Raw genomic sequence first — 23,759 nt, 5'->3', positions numbered from 1 at the left:
AGCAGTAGTGCACATTTTCATATGACAAGGAAAGACATGACGAGAATGACACGTGACAGATAAACAGAAAGGTGGAGCGATGAAGAGATGAAGATGAAAAAAGACCTGAGTGATCAAATCAGTGGATGTGTACGTGGAAGAGACATCTCATCATCTCCTCCATCATTTTAATAAAGAAAAACAACTGCATAAACAATTGGAAGGCATTGAGGAAGACAAACATCTCATGCAGCTGTAAAGGTAGCAACCATTTCATCTTTCTGAAACTCTGTTTGGTGTGAGCTTTATGTTTTTGTTGATTGTAACCGTCACATATAATGTTGTAACAGATACCATAACTTTTCTGGAGCGTGCAGGCCCAATCTTTATCCAAACAATCTGGCATGTTTAGGCATCTACCTTTCATGTTTACAAAAATGCATGTAAATATGCATCCATTGCATTTCCCTTCATGTTTCCATCATTCTGGTTTAATGTATTTGCTACTGTGGAAGAGAACCATTTGCATGGTTAATTTTGCATAACTGACCTAGCAAACTGTGTGAATATTATTTTAAAAGAAATATAGCACATGCACACTGAAAAAAAAAATATATGTTTTGAGTAATGAATCATAAGATACACTGATAAAAATGAACAAAATAAGTGAATATTTTCTTGTTTTCATAGTGCAGCAAATCTGCACTCTTAAAGGTACAGTTCACCCAAAAATTAAAATTTTGTCATCATTTTTTCACTCTCATGTTGTTGCAAACCTACATTTCTTTGTTTTGATGAGGAAATTATTTTGAGCAATGTTTGTAGCCAAACCGATCAGAAGCCCCAATTGGCTTCCGTATTCTAATATTGAAGTCAGTGGGGCTTCTGATCGGTTTGGTTACAAACATTCCTCAAAATATCTTCCTTTGAGAATTTGAGGAGAATCAATGAATACCATTGAAGTTATAAGTCAAGAATTATTTTTAAAGATGTTTGATCTGAGAAAATAATGCTTGCATACACATGCATATGTATTTTAAAGGCATAAAGTAACATTTTATACATGAAGAGGATCAATGTTATGTCATGCATTGAAGGTACATCAGCTTCCTGTTTCTTGTATTTTTTTATAATGCAAAGCACCAGTATGAGTGTGTAAACAGTTATGCAAAACTCTTAGATCCCAGCAGCTGCGGCCGGACATGTGGACGAGGAAACAAACTGATGTTTTGATAATGTTTGTAGGAAAGTATGACTATGGTCTTACCAAAGTAACATTAATTTCACCTGTGGTTGAGCATTGGTAGAGCATTAGATTCATGGGTTCGATCCCAGGGAAGACACATACAGTACAATGATAATTGACATGTATATCTTGTATAGCACTGTCTGGAAGTCGCTTTGGATAAAAGCATCTGGCATGCATAAATGTAAAAAAAATGGTACTATACTTTTATTATTATAAAACCAAGGTTAATTTTTTTAATTCTGTGGGCGTCATTTACCAATTTTTTAAAGCAGACATATCATGCTTTTAAATCTGTCCTTTTTATAAATAAATCATCTATTTGTGGTCTATATAAAGCGGAACTGCAATGCTTGGGTCTGAATTCCTCATTCTTATAGCTCCACAGGCCCCCTTTTTACCCCTTTTCTGATGTGCATCTGAGAGCAACTCGTTTTGGTGCTGTCTTTTTAAATGCACGTCATACCCTGCCCCCTCTCCAGGTTGCAGAGGTGACACTCGGTTAAACTCCACCCCGTTCGGCCATTTTTGTAGTTTTATAGCAGAGATACGATTATCTAGCTGCACAGAAACTTTTTATTCACTCGTTATTCACAAAATGTCAACAACGGAAGACTTGTCCATCCAGCCGTACACGTTCGACCCAGACTCTGAAACGGAGCGAGATGAAAATGAAGACGACGAACCTGCAGAACAACGTCTTCATATGGAGGTATCGCAATGGTGTGAGGCTGCAGCCTCCGGAGGTCGCATTTCTTGGCTGCATACGTCATCAAGACGGTCTTGTTTCAGAATATTAACAATTATAAAGTTGACTATTATTCTTAGTTAATCGTAAGTTGTTGTATTGTGCTCATGACTTGCAAATTTAATGCTCAGTTAACTTAATTAAACCAGGCTTGATGACCAAAAAGCGATCTCCGCAGGCTGCAGCCTTCGGATTGAGAAACGGCACTGCTAAACCATGACAACCGTGTACTTTACTGTTTTTAAAGTTATTTACAGCTTACCGAAGTGCTCTGCTCGTCATCTCCAAAGATAGAAGTAATTGATCCCTCAATCAGACGAAGTCTATCGGCAAATCCTACTTTATACTGGCGGAGATTGGTGAATTATCCTTGAAGTGCTTCGGGCACACAAAAATGACTTTAACCACAGATATGGGTACATTTCCTACGCTCTCGTAACTTCTGCATCCTTGAGCTTGGACTACAATATCGCAGCGAGAAATAAAAAATGGCGGATTGCTCGAAGTGTTGGGCTGGGAGTCGATGTCCTTATTTGGCATTTCCGCTGCAAATACTGTGATGTAATTGTTCAAAAAACGTAATAGATAATAGAAAAATCAGAACAAGTTGGAAAATATGACCAAAAAAGAATATAAAGATATCAACAAAGCACCTGAAGAGACTAATTTCAACTTTTATGTACTTCTAAACACTACAAATATACAACAAAATGCATTTAAGAGCTAAGAAAGTGGATTTAGCATGATATGTCTCCTTTAAGGGGTCACCTTAACCCCATTCACACAGACCTTTGGTCCCACAAAATACCCGTAAAATTGCCAGACAAGCTTCTGTTTGATCGCAAACACGTCCCATAAATCTTCTGGGATCGTTGCCGGTTGAATGTCATAATAAATCAATAAAGTACCGTATAAACAATGAAAATGACATAAGCAACAGTCACATGATTGATTTTAATGTTCAATGCTGCAAAAGCAATAATCCTGTAAACTATACTTTGTTTATTTTCAACTTTTTATTCTAATTGCAAATATTAATTTTTATAAAAAAACATGTTTATATAAAATTATTAAGGACACGCAATTTTGCAATAAATTTTACATTGTACCAAGATCCCTGCTGAAAAAAACAGCATAGATCAGCTTAATTCCCATGCTGGTCCACAAACAAAACACAACATATGCTGGTCTTGCTGGTATGACCAGCATGGGGTGCTGGTACTGATGCTGGTATGCTGATGACCATCAGCTAAACCAGCACCAAACCAGCATGGACCAGCATGGGGATTATGTTGGTCTATGCTGGTGGTCACCAGCAAACCAGCACAAAAACACGACATATGCTGGTCTTGCTGGTGTGCTAGTTTTTTTTAAGAGTGCATGTGATTCAAACATCACATGCACTCTTAGTTTTTTAGATAAATGGATTTTGCATGGAATCTCCAAATCAAAGAAGCATTACTTGTCTTTTTATCTGTTTAATATGCACACTATTATCATTAATGGGTGGCTTCATTATCACTCCCTGCTAAAAAAACAGCATAATTCCCATGCTGGTCCATGCTGGTATGGGGCTGGTTTAGCTAATGGTCACCAGCATACGAGCAGCAAAACACAACATATGCTGGTTTTGCTGGTATGCTGGTTTTTCCAACAGGGAGCTATCAGAGATTTTCACCATTTTGATAGGGTTTTGATGGTGTTACATGTTATTTTATGCAGGCACAGGCACTGCAGAAGCAACAGTGCGGTCGCAGACGTCATCAACATCTGAGGTCTCGCAGTCTGGGTCTCGTGGGATGCTTGTTGCTATATTTTGCTATCTGAAGAATTAAAAAATTGTCAGAAACGCTCAGAACATTTCCAACCCCCAGTAACGGTAATGTGCAGTTAACCTCCGCGTTTTAGAAATTGTATGGTTTAAAATGTGTCTCAACATTAGTAGATTTCTAGATTTATCCCTGCTGGAAAAACCAGCATACCAACAGGCCAGCATATGTTGTATTTTGGGAATTATGCTGGTCTATGCTGGTCAGGTCTGTGGCTGGCCATTCTTAACTAATTTATCTAAATCATGCATTTGCAAAGACAGACAGACAAACATTTATAGAGATATATGATGCATATTAGGACCTTCTTAAAGGGTACGGTCTCAGTGATAGCTTTTTCCTGCTGGAAAAACCAGCATACCAACTAGACCAGCATATTGTGTGTGTTTGCTGCTGGTTTGCTGGTGACCACCAGCATGGTCATCAGCATACCAGTACCAGTATACAAGCACCAGCGTCCCATGCTGGTCATACCAGAAAGCATATGTTGTGTTTTGCTGCCGGTATGCTGGTAACCACCAGCTAAACCAGCACCAAACCACCATGAACCAGCATAGACCAGCATGGGAATTATGCTGCTCTATGCTGTTTTTTTCAGCAGGGTTGTACCATTTATTCTGAGGGTGTACTGATGTGTAAACATTTATTTTTGTACACTGATGTTTTCCCCTCCAGTATTCAGATTGTGGACAGTGAAACGAGACCAATGGATGCACAGATAGGACAACTGGAGAAAGAGGAGATGGTTGGCACCAGAAGCACATCTCTACTCTCCCCACAGCTAAAAGCCATGATCCGAATCAAGAAAAAATACCTGAAGAAACTGCGTCCAGAACATGGCTCCAATTCAGCCCGGTTGGGTCATAACAATTCAGACGGCATAAATTCAGACGTGAATTTGCAACCTAAGAGGCCTAAGAGGAAGTCCAGGCGTCGGGTGATGTTCCCGAATCACACATTGATGTGCAAACCGAAGAGGGAGCGCAGCCGAGCGAAACCTTTCCTGATCTTCTTCAGCATTATCATTTTCATTCAGGTACATTCTACCTTTAGTTTGCTTATGAAAAATGTTATGTCATGTTTGCTTTCTTTTTCCATGTTCATAATGCATTATTTGTGTTTGCGTGATATATTTCACTGTGGAGCTCACAGAACAATCTCTTGAAAACTCTTTATTATAATAACAAATATCTGGATGGATTACTTTCATCCTGACTACATTGCTTTTACCTTAAAACATGGTGACAGCATCTTTTTACAAGCATCTTTCACACCAGACACGAATAAAGCGAATAAATTGCGCTATTCATGTGTAGTTGGACGCTTGAAATTTTTTAGTTAACTCACTTTATTCGCCCATGAAATTTACATCACTCGCGAATAAAATTTGCGTTATTCGCTGATGAAATTTGTGTCATTCATGTAGAAATTCGCCTCATTCGCATGTGAAATTTGCATCATTCACGCGTGAAATTCGCCTCTTTTCACGTGAAATTTGCATCATTCGTGCATGAAATTTGCGTTATTCGCTGATGAAATTTGTGTCATTCATGCATGAAATTCGCCTCATTCGCACGCGAAATTTGCTTCATTTTGCACATGAAATTTTTACGCAAATTCGCTTAATTTGCCCGCTTTAGCTAGCTTTTAGTCTCAAAATGTATATAGCTCAAATTGAGTAAAGAGGGTTTTTTACAACTTACCAGATTGTCCGACCTACATCAACAATGATTTTGTCCTTCATTGTTGTTTTGTATTTCTGCCTTCGCTCGCTACGTCTTAATTACGTCACTGGTAAAGCAAGCTCCTGATTGGTTAACACAGTGCGAATATCTGCCAAGGTCCGCTAGATTTTTCTACTCATCACCGTAACGCACGTCAAATGCCCAAAATGTTCAATTTGTGCGAAACGCGTCATTCATGTGAAACACGTCATTCGAGCGAATCGCGTCATTGGGGCCACCTCATTTGTGCAAATCGCGCCACAGGATGTCAATTTGCGCCTTTGCATTTACTTAACATGTAAATTACTCACGCTTAACGCTTCATTCGCATCTGGTGTTCACGCACCATTACAATATATTACAAGGTATGTTATTAGTAGGTGCATTGCCTGGGATCATCATCATTCAAATCATCCTAAGTAAACAATAGGAATACTGATACATATATTAAATGTGCAAACTGTGACCATATGTAATGGGTTCTTCCAGGTCTACAACGCCATCGAAAATTTGGACGACCATGTTTTAAAGTATGATCTTGAAGGATTAGAGAAGACGTTAGACAGGGAGTTGTTCGGCCAGCAGGAAGCGCTAGAGGAGCTGATGGACCATCTGAAAGATTATCTATCAACTTACACCCACCACCAACCTCTCGCCCTGTCTTTCCACGGGCCGTCTGGCGTTGGCAAAAGCCACCTGGGTCGCGTGCTGACGCGCCACTTCCGCTCCGTGATAGGCGACAAGCTGGTAGTGCAGTATTTTTCTAAGCATCACTGCCCCCTAAAGGACGCGGCACAGGATTGCGCTTCCAAACTCGCTAAACGTATAATGGAGGTAGTGACTCGAGCCGAAGAGGAAGAGCAAATTCCTTTCTTCATCCTAGATGAGGTGGAACTGATGCAACCTCCGCTGCTGGATGTATTGAAGACGTTTCTTCGGCCAGATCAGACGAATGAGTTTCTTAACGTTGTTTATGTTTTTCTAAGCAGCCTGGGCCAAAGGGAAATAACAGCTCACATCCTGCACAACGCCTCGACTGCCGGAGCTCATAAATCACTCCGGCAGGCCCTGACTTTCATCCATCCGCTGTGGACAGAACCCACAGTGGAGATTATTCCTCTGTCCCTACTGGAGCGTGAACATGTCATCCGATGCTTTATGGAGGAAATGACACTCGAGGGCTTTTACTCCGACACCAAACAGGTAGAAGCACTGGCAGATGAGCTGGCCTATCACAGAGCGGCTGGAAAACAGTATGCAAAGACCGGCTGCAAACAAGTAGTGGGAAAAGTTAATCTGCTATGAGAGGATACACGATACCACAGAAGAACCATTTTGGCTGTATGGATCTGTAGAACCGTTCTGTTGCAAGAAGAAAATGGTTCTTCACTCTCAGAAAAAATGTACAAGAGCTGTCATTGGACATTTCCTTTGAGGAAAAAGTCCCAGTATGCACATTTTAAGTACAGATATGTATGCAGACGACTCAAGACCAGATCCGCACCAGATCCGTTCCGGACCTTCCGACTTCAGCCCAGGTCCAGTGCAGATCTGGCCCGGTACCTTTTGGGTACTAGTAACAGATTACATGAAATCTGGATTACGTAGTCAGATTCCAAAAATCAAGTACTTGTAATTAGATTAAACTACATTTTAAAATAATAATCAGTAATCAGACCACCGTTACTTTTTTATGGATTACATATTATTTATATTATGGCAGTAAGATGTTCACAATTTAGTAAATCTCCTATTTTTTTTACATTTTTCATAATAAATGTATCTACGGCTTATATATGTTTGTGATCACACAGGAGAGAAGCAACAATGAGACAAAATGCAAAATGGAGCTGGGATGTTTTAACCCATGATTGGATCAAAAAGTGACAACCCAACCACTATGTTTAAATCAACCTTTGCTGGGTTGTTTCAGCCCCAAATTCTGAAACCGTGGTCGGGTAAAACTGGACATTTTCTATGCTAATTTAACCGAATGGTTGGGTTTGTCACTTTTTGACCCCAGGGGTTGAAAACAACCCACCATTTTTAGAGTTTAGGGTAAAGCTTTTGCTATGAAATATCATGTATGCCACAATGCACAATCCAAGGCATTGGTCTCCAACATTGTGCCCGCGGGTTGGAGACCCCTGCTCTAAGAAGCTGTTTATACCTGGTATTAAGATGCGTTTTGGTCAACCGGATCCCAAGTGGACAAGAGAGACACATTCAGGTTTACATCTGATATTTTAATCCATCTCTTTTGTCCACTTTCGACCGAGTGGGTGGTCTGTGGGCAAAACCCTCTCCTTTGGTTTAAACTCCAACAGGAGATATGACGGGTTTAAAATGACGCAAACTAATATTATGTCAAAGTCCGCTGCTTGTGTTGTAAGTAAACATGCTGCAAAATGTTTTGTGTAGCTTTGATATTTCAGAGCACTTGATTAAATAAGCTTGAGCAACTTTCAAACACTTGCAAAATAAAACAAATGAAGGAGGCAGAGAGTAGAAAGCCTAAATATCTCACCACAAGACATGTTCAATGGAAAATCATTGTGCTCGTGCATCACATTCAATTAATAGGTGGAGAGTAGGCGATCTTATGTGGCTGCTCGAACACATCCCAGGAAGAAGTGTGTTACTCATTGCCGGACTTTATTTGGTTATAGTTAGCCGCCATCCAGCCTGATCTCACGAATTTCCGTGGGATAGTCACAGACTTTTTTGCAAATTTTTCGGTGGCATTCTCACGGATTGGTTACTAAACTGTTTTGTCCTATTTTCTTACCATTTTTGCTTCGGTTTAGGGTTAGATTTACATGAAATGACATCCTTACCCAAACCCAACTCTAACCCCAATGCCAGGCGACAATTGTTTAAAGTTTAGAAAATATTAAAGAATAAATCAGAAAAAATTGTATAAACCAATAGTTAAAGTGACATACACCAAATCTAACCCTAAACCGAAGCGAAAATGGTTTGAAAATAGGAAAAAGCAGTTGAGTAACCAATCTGTGAGAATGCAATGGAAAAAGACAGTCCGTAGCAGGGCCACGGAAACGTGGTGATCCGTGAGAATGCCAAGGAAAAATGAGCAAAAAATTCTGTGACTATCCCACGGAACTTTGTGAGATCACGTTGGCGATTTCACTCTCTTGGTTTTTTCTTTGCTGGGATTCGACCAAATATGCGTCTACAACACAAAAGCAACCAGGTCGAATGGGTTTTCGACTATTGCTGAATGTGGTCAAAAGTGGACGAGGTCAAAACCCCATTTACACCTGCATTTAGCGTTGTCCACTTGTGATCAAATCGACCAAAACGCATTTTAGTTGAAAATAACCCAGCATGTTTTAGAGTGTGATATCTTTGTGCAAACTCAACATTATCAGTGCCATTTTGCTGTTTTTTTTTATATAAATGACTTATAGTCTGATAGTAACCGAATTTTTATTTTGGGATGAGCTATCCCTTTAATAACCACACAATTTAAGGGTTTTTTCAACAAGATCTCACGGAAAGTCGTGTTATACACTGTAAAAAAAATTCCGTAGAAATTGCAGCTGGGTTGCCGGTAATTTATCGTAGATTTAAATTTATGTTTTTTACTGGCAATATTTTGTTCAAAGTTAAATGAACATTAAACATTTACAAGTCTTTGTCTTTACAGTACAGAGTAAAACTAAAAAGACAGCATCAAGCAAAACATTCTGGGAAACAAAATCTGAAGCAAAAAACAGAAAACGGTTGATGATGATTTCTGGTTCCCAGAATGCTTTGCATGAGGCTGTTATTGTATAGTTTTATTCTGTAAAGATAAAGACTTGTTAATATTAAAAAATTTATTTAACTTTGAACAAACTCTTGCCAGTAAATAACATAAATGTAAATCTACGGTAAATTACCGGCAACCCAGCTGCAATAACATTGTAATTTCTACGGATTTTTTTACAGTGTAGTCATGAAGAGAAATAGTCTTAAGATTCAAAGTTTATGAGTGTAAACTGTAAAAATGCTGAGATGTTTTAACCCATTGTTGAGTCAAATATAAAAAACTTTGGGTTAAACCCAACGAATGGGTTTGTCCTTTTTTGTTATACTGTATATGGGTTTATAAATAATGATTACCTTTTGTATTTGTACAGTATTTGTGTAAAATACATTTACAGCCACATTGAATTTAACTTGTGTTGTACCTCAACAGTAAGTATAATAGTATAATATATTAAAACTCATTTTTGAACAACAATGCTTTATCTTGGTGAGTTTTGTAGTTTGGTCCTTAAAGGAACACTCCACTTTTTTGAAAATATGCTTATTTTCCAGAATTTGAATTTTACCATTTTGGAATCCATTCAGCTGATCTCCAGGTCTGGCGAAACCACTTTTAGCATAGCTTAGCACAATCCATTGAATCTGATTAGACCATTAGCATCACGCTAAAAAATAACCAAAGAGTTTTGATATTTTTCCTATTTAAAACTTGACTCTCCTGTAATTACATCATGTACTAAAACAGATGGAAAATTAAAAGGCGTGATGCTTATGATCTAATCAGATTCAACGGATTATGCTAAGCTATGCTAAAAGTGATACCGCCAGACCCGGAGATTGGCTGAATGGATTCCAAAACAGGAAAAAACAGATATTTAACTCTAGGGGAGCTGGAAAATTAGTATATTTTCAAAAAAAGTTTAGTGTCCCTTTAAAGGTTCACACATGGAAAACAACTATGTGTGTGTGTGTGTGTGTGTGCGTGCATGTGTGTAAAAATAAAAGCTTGGTTACCACCACAAATAATTTTGGATCCCAATCACAAACCCCACCTGCCTACAGTCTCTTTCTAAGAACGCTGAACATAACAAAATTCTTTTTAATCACTTTGAGACACGACCTTAAAGCTCATGTCACGCAATCACCAAGCATGCAAAATCATGCATTTAAAAATCTATTTATAGTGCTGCCTTTATGTTGAATCAAAATCATCTGATTACAGTTAATCCTACTGTAATACAGTTGCATGCTGAACTAATAAGAATCACATCACTTAATGTCAGTAAACTTAAAAATATCAATGCAAAAGAAAATAATTGTGCTGTGTTTTTATTTTCATTCAGAAATAGACCGATCAAGTCCTGCATGCTGATTGGTCGTAAAGTACCGCTATGACTTCTTCACCCAGCTTCCTGTCGAAAATGAAGCACTGGCTGTATGCACGTGCTGCCGGGAGGTTAAATAATATTGGTATCAATGTCAAGACATGTATAATCCAGACAGATGAATTTACCGACAGCTCAATTATGTATTGTGAATGCTTTGGCAAAGCAGTGCAATTCCAAAATAGTTACAAGGGTGGGAAAGGGCAATCGCAGGTGCCGAAGGGGTCAAATAATGGATAATACAGTAGCAGCACAAAACATCAATAGAAATGCATAATTATAGGAACTTATAGTTCTGTTTTATTTGGTAATCAAAAAGGCAAGAGTGACAAAAAAGGAATTAAAGGAACGGCAAAAAAGCAAGGATTGCGTGTCTGGTCTGTGGGTTGCGTGCAGCTTCTGTATTCGAGAAAAGATTTAATTTCAAAAGGAAGGTGGAGAGCAGGGGTTTTACATTCCTATGATCTGTGGTTTAGTCCAAGACAAGACAAACTCTTTCAAATCTCTGTACCTTCCAGCCATTTAACAAGATCATCGAGAACTTTCCACCTTTATTTGCTTTATACTTTTGTTGCTTTGTACACATTTACTGCATTGTTGAATTGGTTTTTATTGGGATAGTTTTCAGATGAGTTTTTAGATTGCTGTTACTCAGTAGTTCACAAGAAAACTGCACATGTAAAAATCATTGAAATTATGTAACTTCCTTTAACCTCCTAAGACCTGGATGTCCACATATTACATTTTTTTTTATGATTGCACCATAATTCTTGATTCTGGGTAACTGGAACCTGTTGTACAATAACACTGCTTTATGTATAAAGACATTTTTGGTTATTATATTAACCCCAAAATAGCCGGAAGAAATTTGAAAAAAGACAAATCAAAGCTCGGGTCTTAGGAAACAGGAACCAAGAGACTAAAATAGAAATTTAAGACAAAATTTAAGTCATTATGTGTTTTTTTAAGTGATCGATCTCTCTGTTTTTTGTTATGATGTTATGTTCTTAATTGTGATTTTAACTGTAAAATCTTTTTTTCGGGGGGGGGGGGGGTTAAACTGTATTTTACCTGACATTGGGTTTAGGGATGCACGACACAAAATTTCTGTGCCGATACCATCCACCGATAGATACTGTACCAATAGATTAGAGGTGAGCGGGGCACAAACTAACGCGTGGTTAAAGCAGCTACTTTACATATTTTTACAGAGCCGAGCAATCTGTGCTTTCGGTCTTTTCGCTTTTTCTCTTTCTCTATCAGAAGATAATGTAAAAAGTGTTTTGGTTAAGATCTTGAACAAAGAGTATTTGGGAGGCATAAAAGTAAATTTCTTTATCTTAAGTTTTTGTGGATTTCTGAGTTGGGTGTGTAAGTGACCAAATCCAACCTTATATTATTTTAATAACTGTATTGTTATCTAAAACATAACACCATTTTGAAACATGTCAGCAACTCCTAGTAACTGATAGCTGTGAATCTTTAATGGTCCGTCTTGGGCACCAGTACCACATATGAGATACTGTTTGAAAGCTTAGAGTCTCTACTTTCAGCAGATATGCATCACTTTGACACATCTTTTACTGTAAGAAAGTTATTTACACTTAATTTACACTATCACCCCCCCCCCCATATTTTTTTATATAATTTAATATTCACATATTTCATATTTTTCAAGCATGACAAACATGGGCAAGTCTTATATCAAATGAAAGCTCTCATTCTCAGGAATAAGACTACAGCGTTATTTTTGTTCTAATATCAACACATATCCAACAATCTTTGAATGAATAATAAGGTAAAAAATGGTCTTTTGTAAATTTATGTGAAACTTGAGTGTGAACTGCCTCAGATAGCACATATAGCCACAAATGATACACCATCTTTTCTCTTAGGTCCTACTCTAAACAATGAGTCCATTCACAGCATTTTATTTGGTTGTGTTCATTAATAATCCCTTGCTATTTATTATATGTGCAAAACAAAAAATTAATATTTATATGAAAAATGTATTTTCACACCCTTCAGTAAAATAAGAATAACTTTTGAATGCGACATGCTAAAGAGTTCATTCTTTTTTTGGGGTATTTACTGTCTGCTGCTGCTAACAACCAAAACTGTCTGCAGTCTGCTAGAGCACCCAGAACCAGAGTTATACACTATCAAAGACAGTGTTTACAACATAAAAAAGAAAATTTGGTGTTTCCTCATATGAAAAACAACATAAATAAGACTTTTTGTCACAAACAGCAGCTTTTTATGTAACTTCAAAGGGTTTTCTTGGGAGCACTTCAAATGTTTTTAGGCAGAAACTGTATACAAAAAGGGTATTAATCCTCCCTTCAGTTGGAGTAAAATAACTTTTGCATAGATTATGATAGAGAAAAAATTCCTTTTTCTTCTGTAAGCTGACAATTGCTGGAATCAAACAAAACTGACTGCAGGTTTCGTTACCACTCAGGGCCAGAGTTATACACTTTTAAATACAGAAAGCGCCTATTTATTTTTGTGTTTATTAGAGGCCTGACATCACATACAACCATGTTGAGCACTTTCAACAGTGTTTTATGTATTTTCAAAGGGTTTCCTGTAAAATGATACAAAACTTTTGTATGTCAACCTCTGCATGTGGGTATGGGAAGCTTTTGAAATTGGGTAGGCCAAATCCAGGCGAAAAACCCCAAAATAGCTTCAGGGTGGAAGAAGTTAATTGTGCAGCCCTTTTGAAATCTATTTATATGCATTGATGCCTAATACAAGGATGGTTAGATGAAGGATCATATTATAGGCAGATATATAAACAATATCCACCTTTTGTATATATTTTATTGAATTATTTGTGTTTAAATAAAATTATCTATCAGGTGTTACAACAAACCCTCTGTTTGGTACGATGAACCCCACCTATGGGGTAAGTTGTATCATTTGCACTCCTGTCACTTTCAGTGCAAATGAACGATAACAGTAGGTCCCACAAACCATTAAATATTTAAACTTTTTTTTTAATGATAGAGCCAAAGTCAAAAAGCTATGACTCGTTATAGTTGTGCCTAGGTCCGACGGCGTAGCCGCGACGGTGTAGGTTCCGCGTCGGTTTTCATTTATAATTTTCAGGCGTCGTCCATGTCAAAGTGCAAACACACGCGCACACCACTGGTAGGCAGTATCCACGCGTGTAACCACAGTAGCAGCGCGACCGTCAATGAAGAAGAAGCTTGGCAAGTTAACCCACAAACGAAGAGGAAACATCAACTTGTTGTGTATGATTTGAGAAAACCAGCAATGATGGAAGTAAATAAATAGCGACTTTTTTGCAGTTTGATTTAAATCACTCCTCATCTTGGCTCATCTTTGTTTTCACCATCGCAAACGGAAATATCTATGACGCAGTTTTTTTTACCTGATGGGAGGGGTTCTGGTGGACCAATCACAGCGCTTGCGGTCCAAGTAGATCTGACGCGCTGTTAAAATTTTTGCAAGGTGCATGTCAGGCTACGCACAGGCTACGGATAACCTACGGCGTAGCTACGGCATAGATCTTACGCACGACTATAAATCAGGCTTTAGGTTGTGCCCTGCTCTCCCCTACCGATACTCTGTAAAAAAAATCCTTGTTGCACTTAAATGTTTAAGTTTGAACAACTTGAATTAACAAATCATTTAAACTTTGACTAGTGAGGAGTTGGCATAAAATAAAGTTGAATGGCCTTAAGTTCTTACAACTTTATTTTTATAATTTATAGCAACTTCTAACTAGTCAAAAAAGATTAAATGACATATTAAATCAGGTTGTTTAAACTTTAATTTAAGTGCAGCAAGGAATTTTTACAGTGTAGTTTTGTTTTTACTCCTTGTTTCAAAGTATTATGTCTACTAGAAGTGCACTGTAAAAAAATTGCAGCATTTTTCTCAAATCAACACATATTTTTATGTTAGTTGAACTTAAAAAATTAAGTTAAACAATTTCAACTTGAATTTATAAGTTATGTCAACTTTTTCAAGCCAAAGTTTAAATAGTAGGTTGAATTGACTTGCAAAACCAAGTTGTTTTAACTTCGTGCTGCATATTTTTTTACAGTGTACAAAAGTACAAATGGCAACACTGCAACCATGATATAATCTGCTCTGATCGTCGGATGTTTTCAAACAAACGACATCCGATATAGTGGGAAAATGGTGCTTCCTTGCACTTGCATTGTATTTTACTGTAAAACATTGAATTGATCCCATCTGTTACTTCTCAAGGATATAGTAAATGATGAGTAACTACTTTTAAAAGTGATGCGGCTCTCAACATAAACACCACTTCACAAATAACCAGTCACGAAGTGGAAATAGTTGATGTTTATAACCTCCTCTAAAACGTGACCCCATTAATCACCCAAAACTTGCTTTCTGTTAAACACAAACATTTTTTTGTGGGTTATGGTCACAGAAACTTATTGTGAAGTTCAAAGAGTTCACTTTCTAAACCCAACAGCCACGTCATCGTCCTGAGCTCTAATGTATTGCGCAGGAGCCAAAGCGGTCTTTGTGTATTTCAAGCGACCGTAAACACACATTTCGAGGTTTCTAGAGTCGAAAGAATGATGGTTTACTATAGCAACCGAGCAACAAATGTAAAGCAAAGTCCCTTGAAGGTCAACCTCTGTAATTCTTTACACCAAACAATTTGCTTCAAGTGTCAAGTTCAGAGAAACGCCCAATATTTTCTAAATGTCAGTGAGCCTCGGGCTCTCGCTTTGATTACGAACTTAGGGGCCTGTCGTACTGTTAATAACTATGTTAACACTTTCTGAGAAAAAAATTGAATGAATGTATGTGGTAAATACTTGAAAGTGCGACAATAGCATATTTGTGGCCATGTCTGTGAAATCAAAGCTTAAGTCTCATAACTAATTTTAGGATTAGGAGCATCAAAGTAGTCATGTGTGTATTGTCATGAATGACAGATTTCGATGCGGTACATGTTTAATACTAAAATTAATGATTTTTTTATTGACACTTCATTTTTTATTTCGCACAGATGTTGGCTTCCTAAATATTGATTTTATCTCACTCAGTCAATATTAATAATATCAAGCTTATATTTTCACAAAAATGTTATTTACATTATTAAAAGAGGTTTTGTGTAGAAAACCGTAAATGAGAAAAATGACTTTAGCTGGATTTTCACCAACACAAACTATGACCAGGACATACTTTTTTGTATGATTTGCTTTCACCCCGTGAAGTTTGGGTTAGGGAGGGGATTCATTATTGTTTTTTTTTTAATAATCAAAAGTTTTTCACAATTTACTTCATATGAATTCATATAAACACGTAAAATACATGAATTCTTTGAGTCTCATTTTTATATGATTGTGAGTTTAGTAAAATGTATCCCTACTGAAAAATCAACTGATCTCACAAGATAGTCAATTTTCCGTGGGATTCTCACGGATTGGTTATTCAACTTTTTTGTCCTATTTTCTTACCACTGTCGATTCGGTCTAGGGTTAGATTTACATAAAATGACATCCTTACCCAAACCCAACTCTAACCCCAATTTTGTCAACAAAAGTGTCGAAAATTGAAAAGAATAAATCAGAAAAAATAGTATAAACCAATAAAGTGACATACACCAAATCTAACCCTAAACCGAAGCGACAACGGTTTTAAAATAGCAAAAAGCGGTTGAGTAACCAATCCGTGGGAATGCAACGGAAAAAGACAGTCCAAGGCAGGGCCACGGAAAAATGTGGAGATCCGTGAGAATGCCAAGGAAAAATTTGCAAAAAATTCTGTGACTATCCCACGGAACTTTGTGAGATCATGTTGCGAAAATCCAGCAAAGACCAGCATAAGCTGGTGAGCTGGTATTAGCTCGTCTCCCAGCTTGGTTTAAGCTGGTAATGCTGGTGTAGCAAGCTGATCTAGCTGTGTTTTGGAAGACCAGCTGACCCACCAACTTGACCAGCTTTGCCAGGCTGGGAGGACCAGCTTAAACCAGCTACTGCCACCTTAAACCAGCTAAAACCAGCCACCGACTTTTGCTGGTCTTGGCTGGATTTTTCAGTAGGGATTGTATAAATGAAACCACTGAAAACCCAATAAAGTCTTCTGTGTTATGAAAGAGGAAAAACTTTATAAAACATAAGAATATGTTTTATTAAAAAAATAACATTTTATTTCAGTGTCTTACACAATTCTTGTCATGCAACATCATCATGCAAAGGCTTGAAGTTCTCCATAAATCATGGTCACCCCTAAGTAACAGCATCCCTGTAGTAACTCATCACAAATTGATATTTTGGTTTTGTTTTAATTTCACTGACCTTAGCAATGGTACCTGAAGCAACATGCCTGAATAACTGCCTAGATGCAGCAACAAATGAAATACAAAGCAAGCAAGTATGCATGGCATGTGATGAAGAATGAGGGTTTCCCTTGTCAAAATTGCAGGGGATGCCGTGAGGGTAAACAGACCTAAAAATAACCCGAGGAACCAATGGAACACACACAAGGCGGGTCTAGCAACAGGTGTGCAGGTTACACCCATCTAAAAGCATCTATAAAAGGAAACTTTGATGAAAAGAAAGAATACAGAGTGGTTAAAACCATCTTCGAGAATAATTTTCAGCCAGCAGATCCTACACACCAATTCATCTCCAAAGATGTGTTCTTCATCCTCAAAACCACATCTTCAAGCTGATGGAGACAAAGCCCCAGCAATGGCCATCAGATGCCAAAGACCACGTGCCCGACGTGTCCTCTACCCCCCGGGAGCGAAGAAGATCCTGCCAAAAGAGGAGACGGATCCTGCGAGACGGTGGCTGGTCTTGCTTTCTGCTTTACTGTTCCTGCAAATCTACATGGAGGAAGGACTCTGCGAGTCGCAGATCAGTCCAGACCGACAGCAACCCCAAGAAACGCTCTGCTCGTCTGGGGACGCTATAGCTGAGAGACCTTTGACCTGGGGCTCTCCGGAGACAGACGTGACGTTAACGGTCATGCAAGCGCCCGAGCATATTGCACTGGCGAGTGAGGAGCTGTTTTTGACACGGTGCCAAATGCAACATCAGTGTGTGAATGCAAAAATTGCACGCTGAGACGACGGGCTGCAGGAATATGTTGGCTTTTCCAGAATATACTCTGGAGCTGAACTGGATTTTCCACATTCGCTGAAATCCAGCCATTCGAACTCTGCACGGATCGAGACTCTGACTGTAAACTGATACCCGCACACACGTCATACATTGCCGTAAGGGAAAGTGGAGTCAGTGATTCACTGAGAAAAAAACAAACTCATGCACTGCGCTAAACGCTTCAGCGATCAGACTCAGCCGTGTGTGTGTGTGTCTGGGAATGCTTCTGGCATTGATGGCACATTGATGGTGTAATGTATGTGTTATATTCATGGGTTAAACATGAATATTACGATGGAGAGAAACTATACATCAGTATGTGATGATTGGAAACGTCTGTGCATTGTCTCCACTGGATTTGTCATACTGTTAAATCAATGCATACTTGTTATTTGTATATACATACGCATAATTAAATATTTAAATACTTTTATAATTTTGTGTGTGTCTGTTTCTTTGTGAATGCATATCTCGAAATTGGAAAAAGTGAACTAGAAAGTAAATAAGGAAATATGGAAAAAATGATCAAAGTAGAAGAATCCATAGGAATAATGATGATTTATTAAAAAATTTGTATATAAATATGTGTGTCTCTTTTAATAAAAGGTAAAAATAAACCTTATTTTTAATACAATAAGACTTACACATGTTTGCATAATCCCACAGACTAATATTTTAACTGTAACTATTGCAGCAAGAAGGAAGTCAATTCAACCTACTATTTTAAGTATTTTAAGTTTCGACCTGTGACATAACTTATAAAAACAAGTTGGAATTGTTTAAATTAATTTGTCAAATTAAAGTTACATAAAATATGTTGATTTGACACAAATGCTGCATTTTTTACATTGTAATGTACGTCTTATGAAAGATTTGCTCTGTCATATCTTAAAATATATCAGTGCGGGTGTTGTGTCTCAAGATGCACACCAGTAATGTTTATTTATAAGTTATGCTTTTGAAAATGACTTAAATATCCTGATTTAACTAAGGCCTAGTCCTGTTTTAAAGGATAATTCCAGTATTTAACACTTTGAGTCTCATTTCTGGTTTGTTTTGGATGAACTACAATGATGGGCTCAGAAATTTTGACAATGGGTCGTGTCTTGACTTTTTGACTCGTTTAGAAGCGTCTCTTGACTGCTTCAGAATGGAAGTCAATGACCATGCACAAACATGTCATTAAAACAACACTTAACGTTCATTTTCAAAACTGTGCTACTCACCGAGTGGTTCGTGGTGTTCGTTGATGATTAAAAACAAATATATTGGCGCAATGTATGATTTCAATCCGTGTTATTTGCTATAGCGGAACTTATTTTTCAGATACCTCACAACCGCGTATATACTTCCGCTCTATATTGGAGTCTGAAGCGTTAGCACACTCCCGACCACTTGATGGCGACAACCACTTTGCCATACAAGTACGCTCGGTGTCTAGCGTATAGACAGTCACAATTGAGCTCAACTTCAAACCTAAAGCTGGTCACTGAGCCATCAAATATGGGAAAAATGTCTTCTGAGAGAAACCGAGCGAAAAAACTACAACCACATGTAAACAGACCCTTTTCTGTTTCCCGCGGGGGAGTGATATATCAGCGAGCAATGAGTCTTCCAAGAGAAGTCAATGGAATTTTACAAAATGCCAAATAAAACACGACAGAAACTGTATTTTGCTACACTACTTGTTTTTAATCATCAACGAACACCACGAACCACTCGGTGAGTAGCACAGTTTTGAAAATGAACGTTAAGTGTTGTTTTAATGACATGTTTGTGCATGGTCATTGACTTCCATTCTGAAGCAGTCAAGAGACGCTTCTAAACGAGTCAAAAAGTCAAGACACGACCCATTGTCAAAATTTCAGTGTCCATCACTGTAGTTCATCCAAAACAAACCAGAGATGAGACTCAAAGTGTTAAATACCAGAATTATCCTTTAAGCTAATCCCTGTTCGGAAAACCGCCCCATAGTGAACTAAAATATTTTTATTATCTGAATTACATTTGACAGTAATATTATTTATTTTTCTTAAAGGAATATTCAATTTTCTTAAAAGAAAAATCCAGGTAATTTACTCACCACCATGTCATCCAAAATGTTGATGTCTTTCTTTGTTCAGTCGAGAAGAAATTATGTTTTTTTAGGAAAACATTGCAGGATTTTTCTAATGTTAATGGACTTTAATAGAGCCCAACATTTAATACTTAACTCAACACTTAACAGTTTTTTTCAACGGAGTTTCAAAGGACTCTAAACGATCCCAAACGAGGCATAATCTATTATCTAGCGAAACGATTGTCATTTTTGACAAGAAAAATAAAAAATATGTACTTTTAAACCAAAACTTTTCGTCTAGGTCAAGTCCAGCGCGACCTAACGTAAATGCGTAGTGATGTAGGGAGGTCACGTGTTACATATATAAAACACACATTTGCAGACCATTGTAAACAATAAACTGACACAAAGACATTAATTAGTATCAGTTGACATACAACAACGTAGGAACGGTCCTCTTTCAAGACGCTTGTAAACACTGGGGCGGAGTTTCGCGTTCGTCCTCTGTGACCTCTTGACGTCATGACGTATAGAGACAGAGCGCCGATATGCAAATTTGAAAACCACGCCCACCGGGGGGGAAAACAAACCAACCGTCTCCATTGACTTTGTATTGCGAGAGGCTGCCTCCTTGTCATTTCTGGCTTATAACAAAAAACAGAATAATGCCTAAAAACTGCTGTGTGACAATATGTACAGCTAACAAGCCAAAGAACCCAGAAATAAGTTTTTATAAGCTGTCGAGCCGTAAAACCCAGCTTTTAAGAAGAATAAAGTGGATCGCCGACTACGTTTTCCCCTAGTGGACGCAGTTCTACTAATAGAAGTACTATGAAAAGTTGCCTGTTTCCACTTTTGTTTCTTTAAACGCTCGTTTTATGAGGTCGACAGCTTAAAAAAAACTTATTTCTGGGTTTTTTGGCTTTTTAGCTGTACACCTTGCCACACAGCAGCTTTTATGTATTATTCTGTTTTTAATTTTAATCTGTAAATACGTTTTTTATAAGCTGTCGACCCCAAAAACGAGCGTTTAAAGACACAAAAATGGAAACAGGCAACTTTTCATAGTAATACTATTAGTAGAACTGCGTCCAATAGGGGGAAACGTAGTCGGCGATCCACTTTATTCTTCTTAAAGACAGGGTTTTACGGCTCGACAGCTTATAAAAACTTATTTCTGGGTTCTTTGGCTTGTTAGCTGTACATATTGTCACACAGCGGCTTTTAGGCATTATTCTGTTTTTTGTTATAAGCCAGAAATGACAAGGAGGCAGCCTCTCGCAATACAAAGTCAATGGAGACGGTTGGATTGTTTTCCCCCCCGGTGGGCGTGGTTTTCAGGTTATGACGCGCGGCGCTCTGTCTCTATTGCGTGGGGTCAGCTGGCGCATCATGACCGGATCTACATGACGAGAAGTTGTGCTTTAAAAGTGCATATTTGTTATTTTTATTGTCAAAAATGACAATCGTTTCGCTAGATAAGACCCATATGCCTCGTTTGGGATCGTTTATAGTCCTTTGAATCTCCGTTGAAAAAAAACGTTAAGTGTTGAGTTAAGTATTAAATGTTGGGCTCTATTTAAGTCCATTAAAATTAGAAAAATCCTGCAATGTTTTCCTCAAAAAACATAATTTCTTCTCGACTGAACAAAGACATCAACATTTTGGATGACATGGTGGTGAGTAAATTATCTGGATTTTTCTTTTAAGAAAATGGACTAATCCTTTAAGTGAAAAAAGAACTTTAAATGCTGCCACAAATCTAACTCTGTAAACTTAAAGGATATTTTAGTTTTAAAGAGGACATATCATGAAAATCTAACTTTTTTAAGTGCTATAATTGGGTTTGCGGTGCTGCTATCAACCTAGAAAATGTGAAAAAGATCAACCCAGTAACTTTTTTTGGTTTGGTAAACCATTCTCTGCAACCATGTGAAATACAGATCACTGAAATTTGGCTCCCCTTGTGATGTCAGAAGGGGATAATACCGCCCCATAATCTGCACTATCCAACCACAGCACTGCCCTTTAGTGCAGAGATCAGCTCATTTGCATATAGAGGGACACACCCATAAACAGCACATTTTTGCTTACACCTACAAAGTGGCAATTTTAACATGCTATATTTAATTATCTATATGGTATTTTGAGCTAAAACTTCACATACGTACTCTGTGCACACCAAATATTTATTTAACATCTTTAAAAAATCTTGTGACATGTCTACTTTAAAATATAACTGTATAAAAAACAGTGCAGCAAATAAATCTAGGAATATAACAAATATATGAATAATGATCTCTTTCTTTTAAAAAAAAGTCCAGAAACAATTTTGTTAAATAAAAATTTTTCAGTTTTTAAATACAAAAGCACAAAAAAGTGCATCCATAATGAAGTGAAATAAGAGACTCGTGTAAAAGTGCAGAGCTCATCTTTCTCTGCCCTATAGCCTTTGTGTAACCATTGTGTCTTTTGGGGTGACGCCTCTTTAAATGCTATATTAAGTTACTTGTTTTTAAGTTGCTAATGCTTGTGCCACCCAACAAATTTGAAGCATGTTATATAAGACATGTCAACGTTTTACTAGTCTGAAATACTGCCAAACAGCAGACATATTTTTCTTTCATATTTAAAGCGTTTTTGTGCTGCTGCATTCATGTATGTGATAAGCAAACCCGCGTTGTCGTCCCATTTATAGGCGCATATTTCTAAATAACAAAAAACATATTGCGCCATAGACTTTAGACTTTAGAGCAGGTTTTTGTTGGTCAATGGCGTAGTCTATTTTAGTTGCCTCAAAATAGCAACGCGCCAACAATGCACCTGAACACACTTCGTTTTCAGACCAGAACGACCATGGGCGCAAAGGGGGGCGCAAATGCATTTGCTATTTAAACAATGTGGCGCTAAACATGAAAATGATAATTGCGCAGGGTGGAAACTAGCAAAAGACACTTGCGTCGAGCATTGCGCTGCATTGCGCCGGGTGTAAGATAGAGCCCTCTATGTAAAGATATGCCAATGCAAGGTGTTTTTAAATTAACGCATCTTAAACATTTATCCTAGTCTCTTTAAGTTTAAACAACAAATCTTTTTTACAGTGCAGTTGAAATAAATGTTGATTTAATTTTATTTAAATAATGATAAAGAATACAAAAAAACACATTAAAGTTTGAATGTAAAATGGCAGTAACGCTATTATTTTTAACACAGCATTGATTGAAAAAAGGGACAAACCCAGCAGTTTGGTTAAATTAACCCAATGTGTATATTTGAGCAAACAATGGGTTAAAAATTATCCAGCATTTTGTGTTGAAAAAACCCCACCAACCGAACAGGTTAAGTTTGATCTTTTCTGACCCAACACAGGGTTAAAAATAACAGCATTGTTTTCTCTTTTTTTTTTGGAGTGTACAGTATGTCTACCAGCTAAGTTTATTTTTACATAGTTTCAGTCAGGGCGCTTGGACAAATATCGATCTCAAGATAACGACGGCAACTTCAAACATGTACAGTACACATACCAGAAACAGTCATTGCACTTTCAGACATTACACTATACCTGAAACCTATACGTGTGAACATTACATCACTACAGAAACACTATTAACCAACAACACCTTACATCAATAACTCATTAACACCTGTTTAAACATCTGTTTTAGCAAAAAATAGTGCTGTGATGAGAAGATAAAGTAAAGCAATGACATGTACAAACAAAGTCTCTTTCTTCTGTATCATTATAAAGAGAGAGCAGGTGTGATGCCTTTAAGGTTCCTTTAATCATTATCAGAAACACATTAGTCACCTGATTCATGCCAAAGTTATTAATAATGGTTATTAAACTTTGAAATAAAAAATGCATTGACTGATCTCACGGAAAGTCAT

The 23,759-nt window shown here is 37.5% G+C and overlaps 1 protein-coding gene across 1 annotated transcript; it reads left to right on the top strand.

The window, feature by feature from the left end:
* Positions 1–4,486: 4,486 nt before the first annotated feature.
* tor4ab (torsin family 4, member Ab) lies at positions 4,487–7,064 on the top strand. The gene is made up of 2 exons (XM_065250047.1): positions 4,487–4,838; positions 6,016–7,064. Exons 1-2 carry the CDS (start codon positions 4,509–4,511, stop codon positions 6,829–6,831), a joined length of 1,146 nt encoding a protein of 381 aa, XP_065106119.1. The 5' UTR covers positions 4,487–4,508; the 3' UTR covers positions 6,832–7,064.
* The last annotated feature ends 16,695 nt before the right edge of the window (positions 7,065–23,759 follow it).

Source organism: Paramisgurnus dabryanus, chromosome 5 (genome assembly GCF_030506205.2).
Source record: "Paramisgurnus dabryanus chromosome 5, PD_genome_1.1, whole genome shotgun sequence".
NCBI classification, from domain to species: domain Eukaryota; kingdom Metazoa; phylum Chordata; class Actinopteri; order Cypriniformes; family Cobitidae; genus Paramisgurnus; species Paramisgurnus dabryanus.
Note: the sequence above shows the minus strand (reverse complement) of the source record. Positions and strands in the feature narration are given on the sequence as shown.

What these genes read in the sequence shown, in the direction of transcription:
- tor4ab (XM_065250047.1), top strand. Translation starts at nt 4,509, where the DNA reads ATGGATGCACAGATAGGACAACTGGAGAAAGAGGAGATGGTTGGCACC. An exon ending in GCATTATCATTTTCATTCAG is followed by an intron (nt 4,839 to 6,015) that starts GTACATTCTACC and finishes GGGTTCTTCCAG; the next exon opens with GTCTACAACGCCATCGAAAA.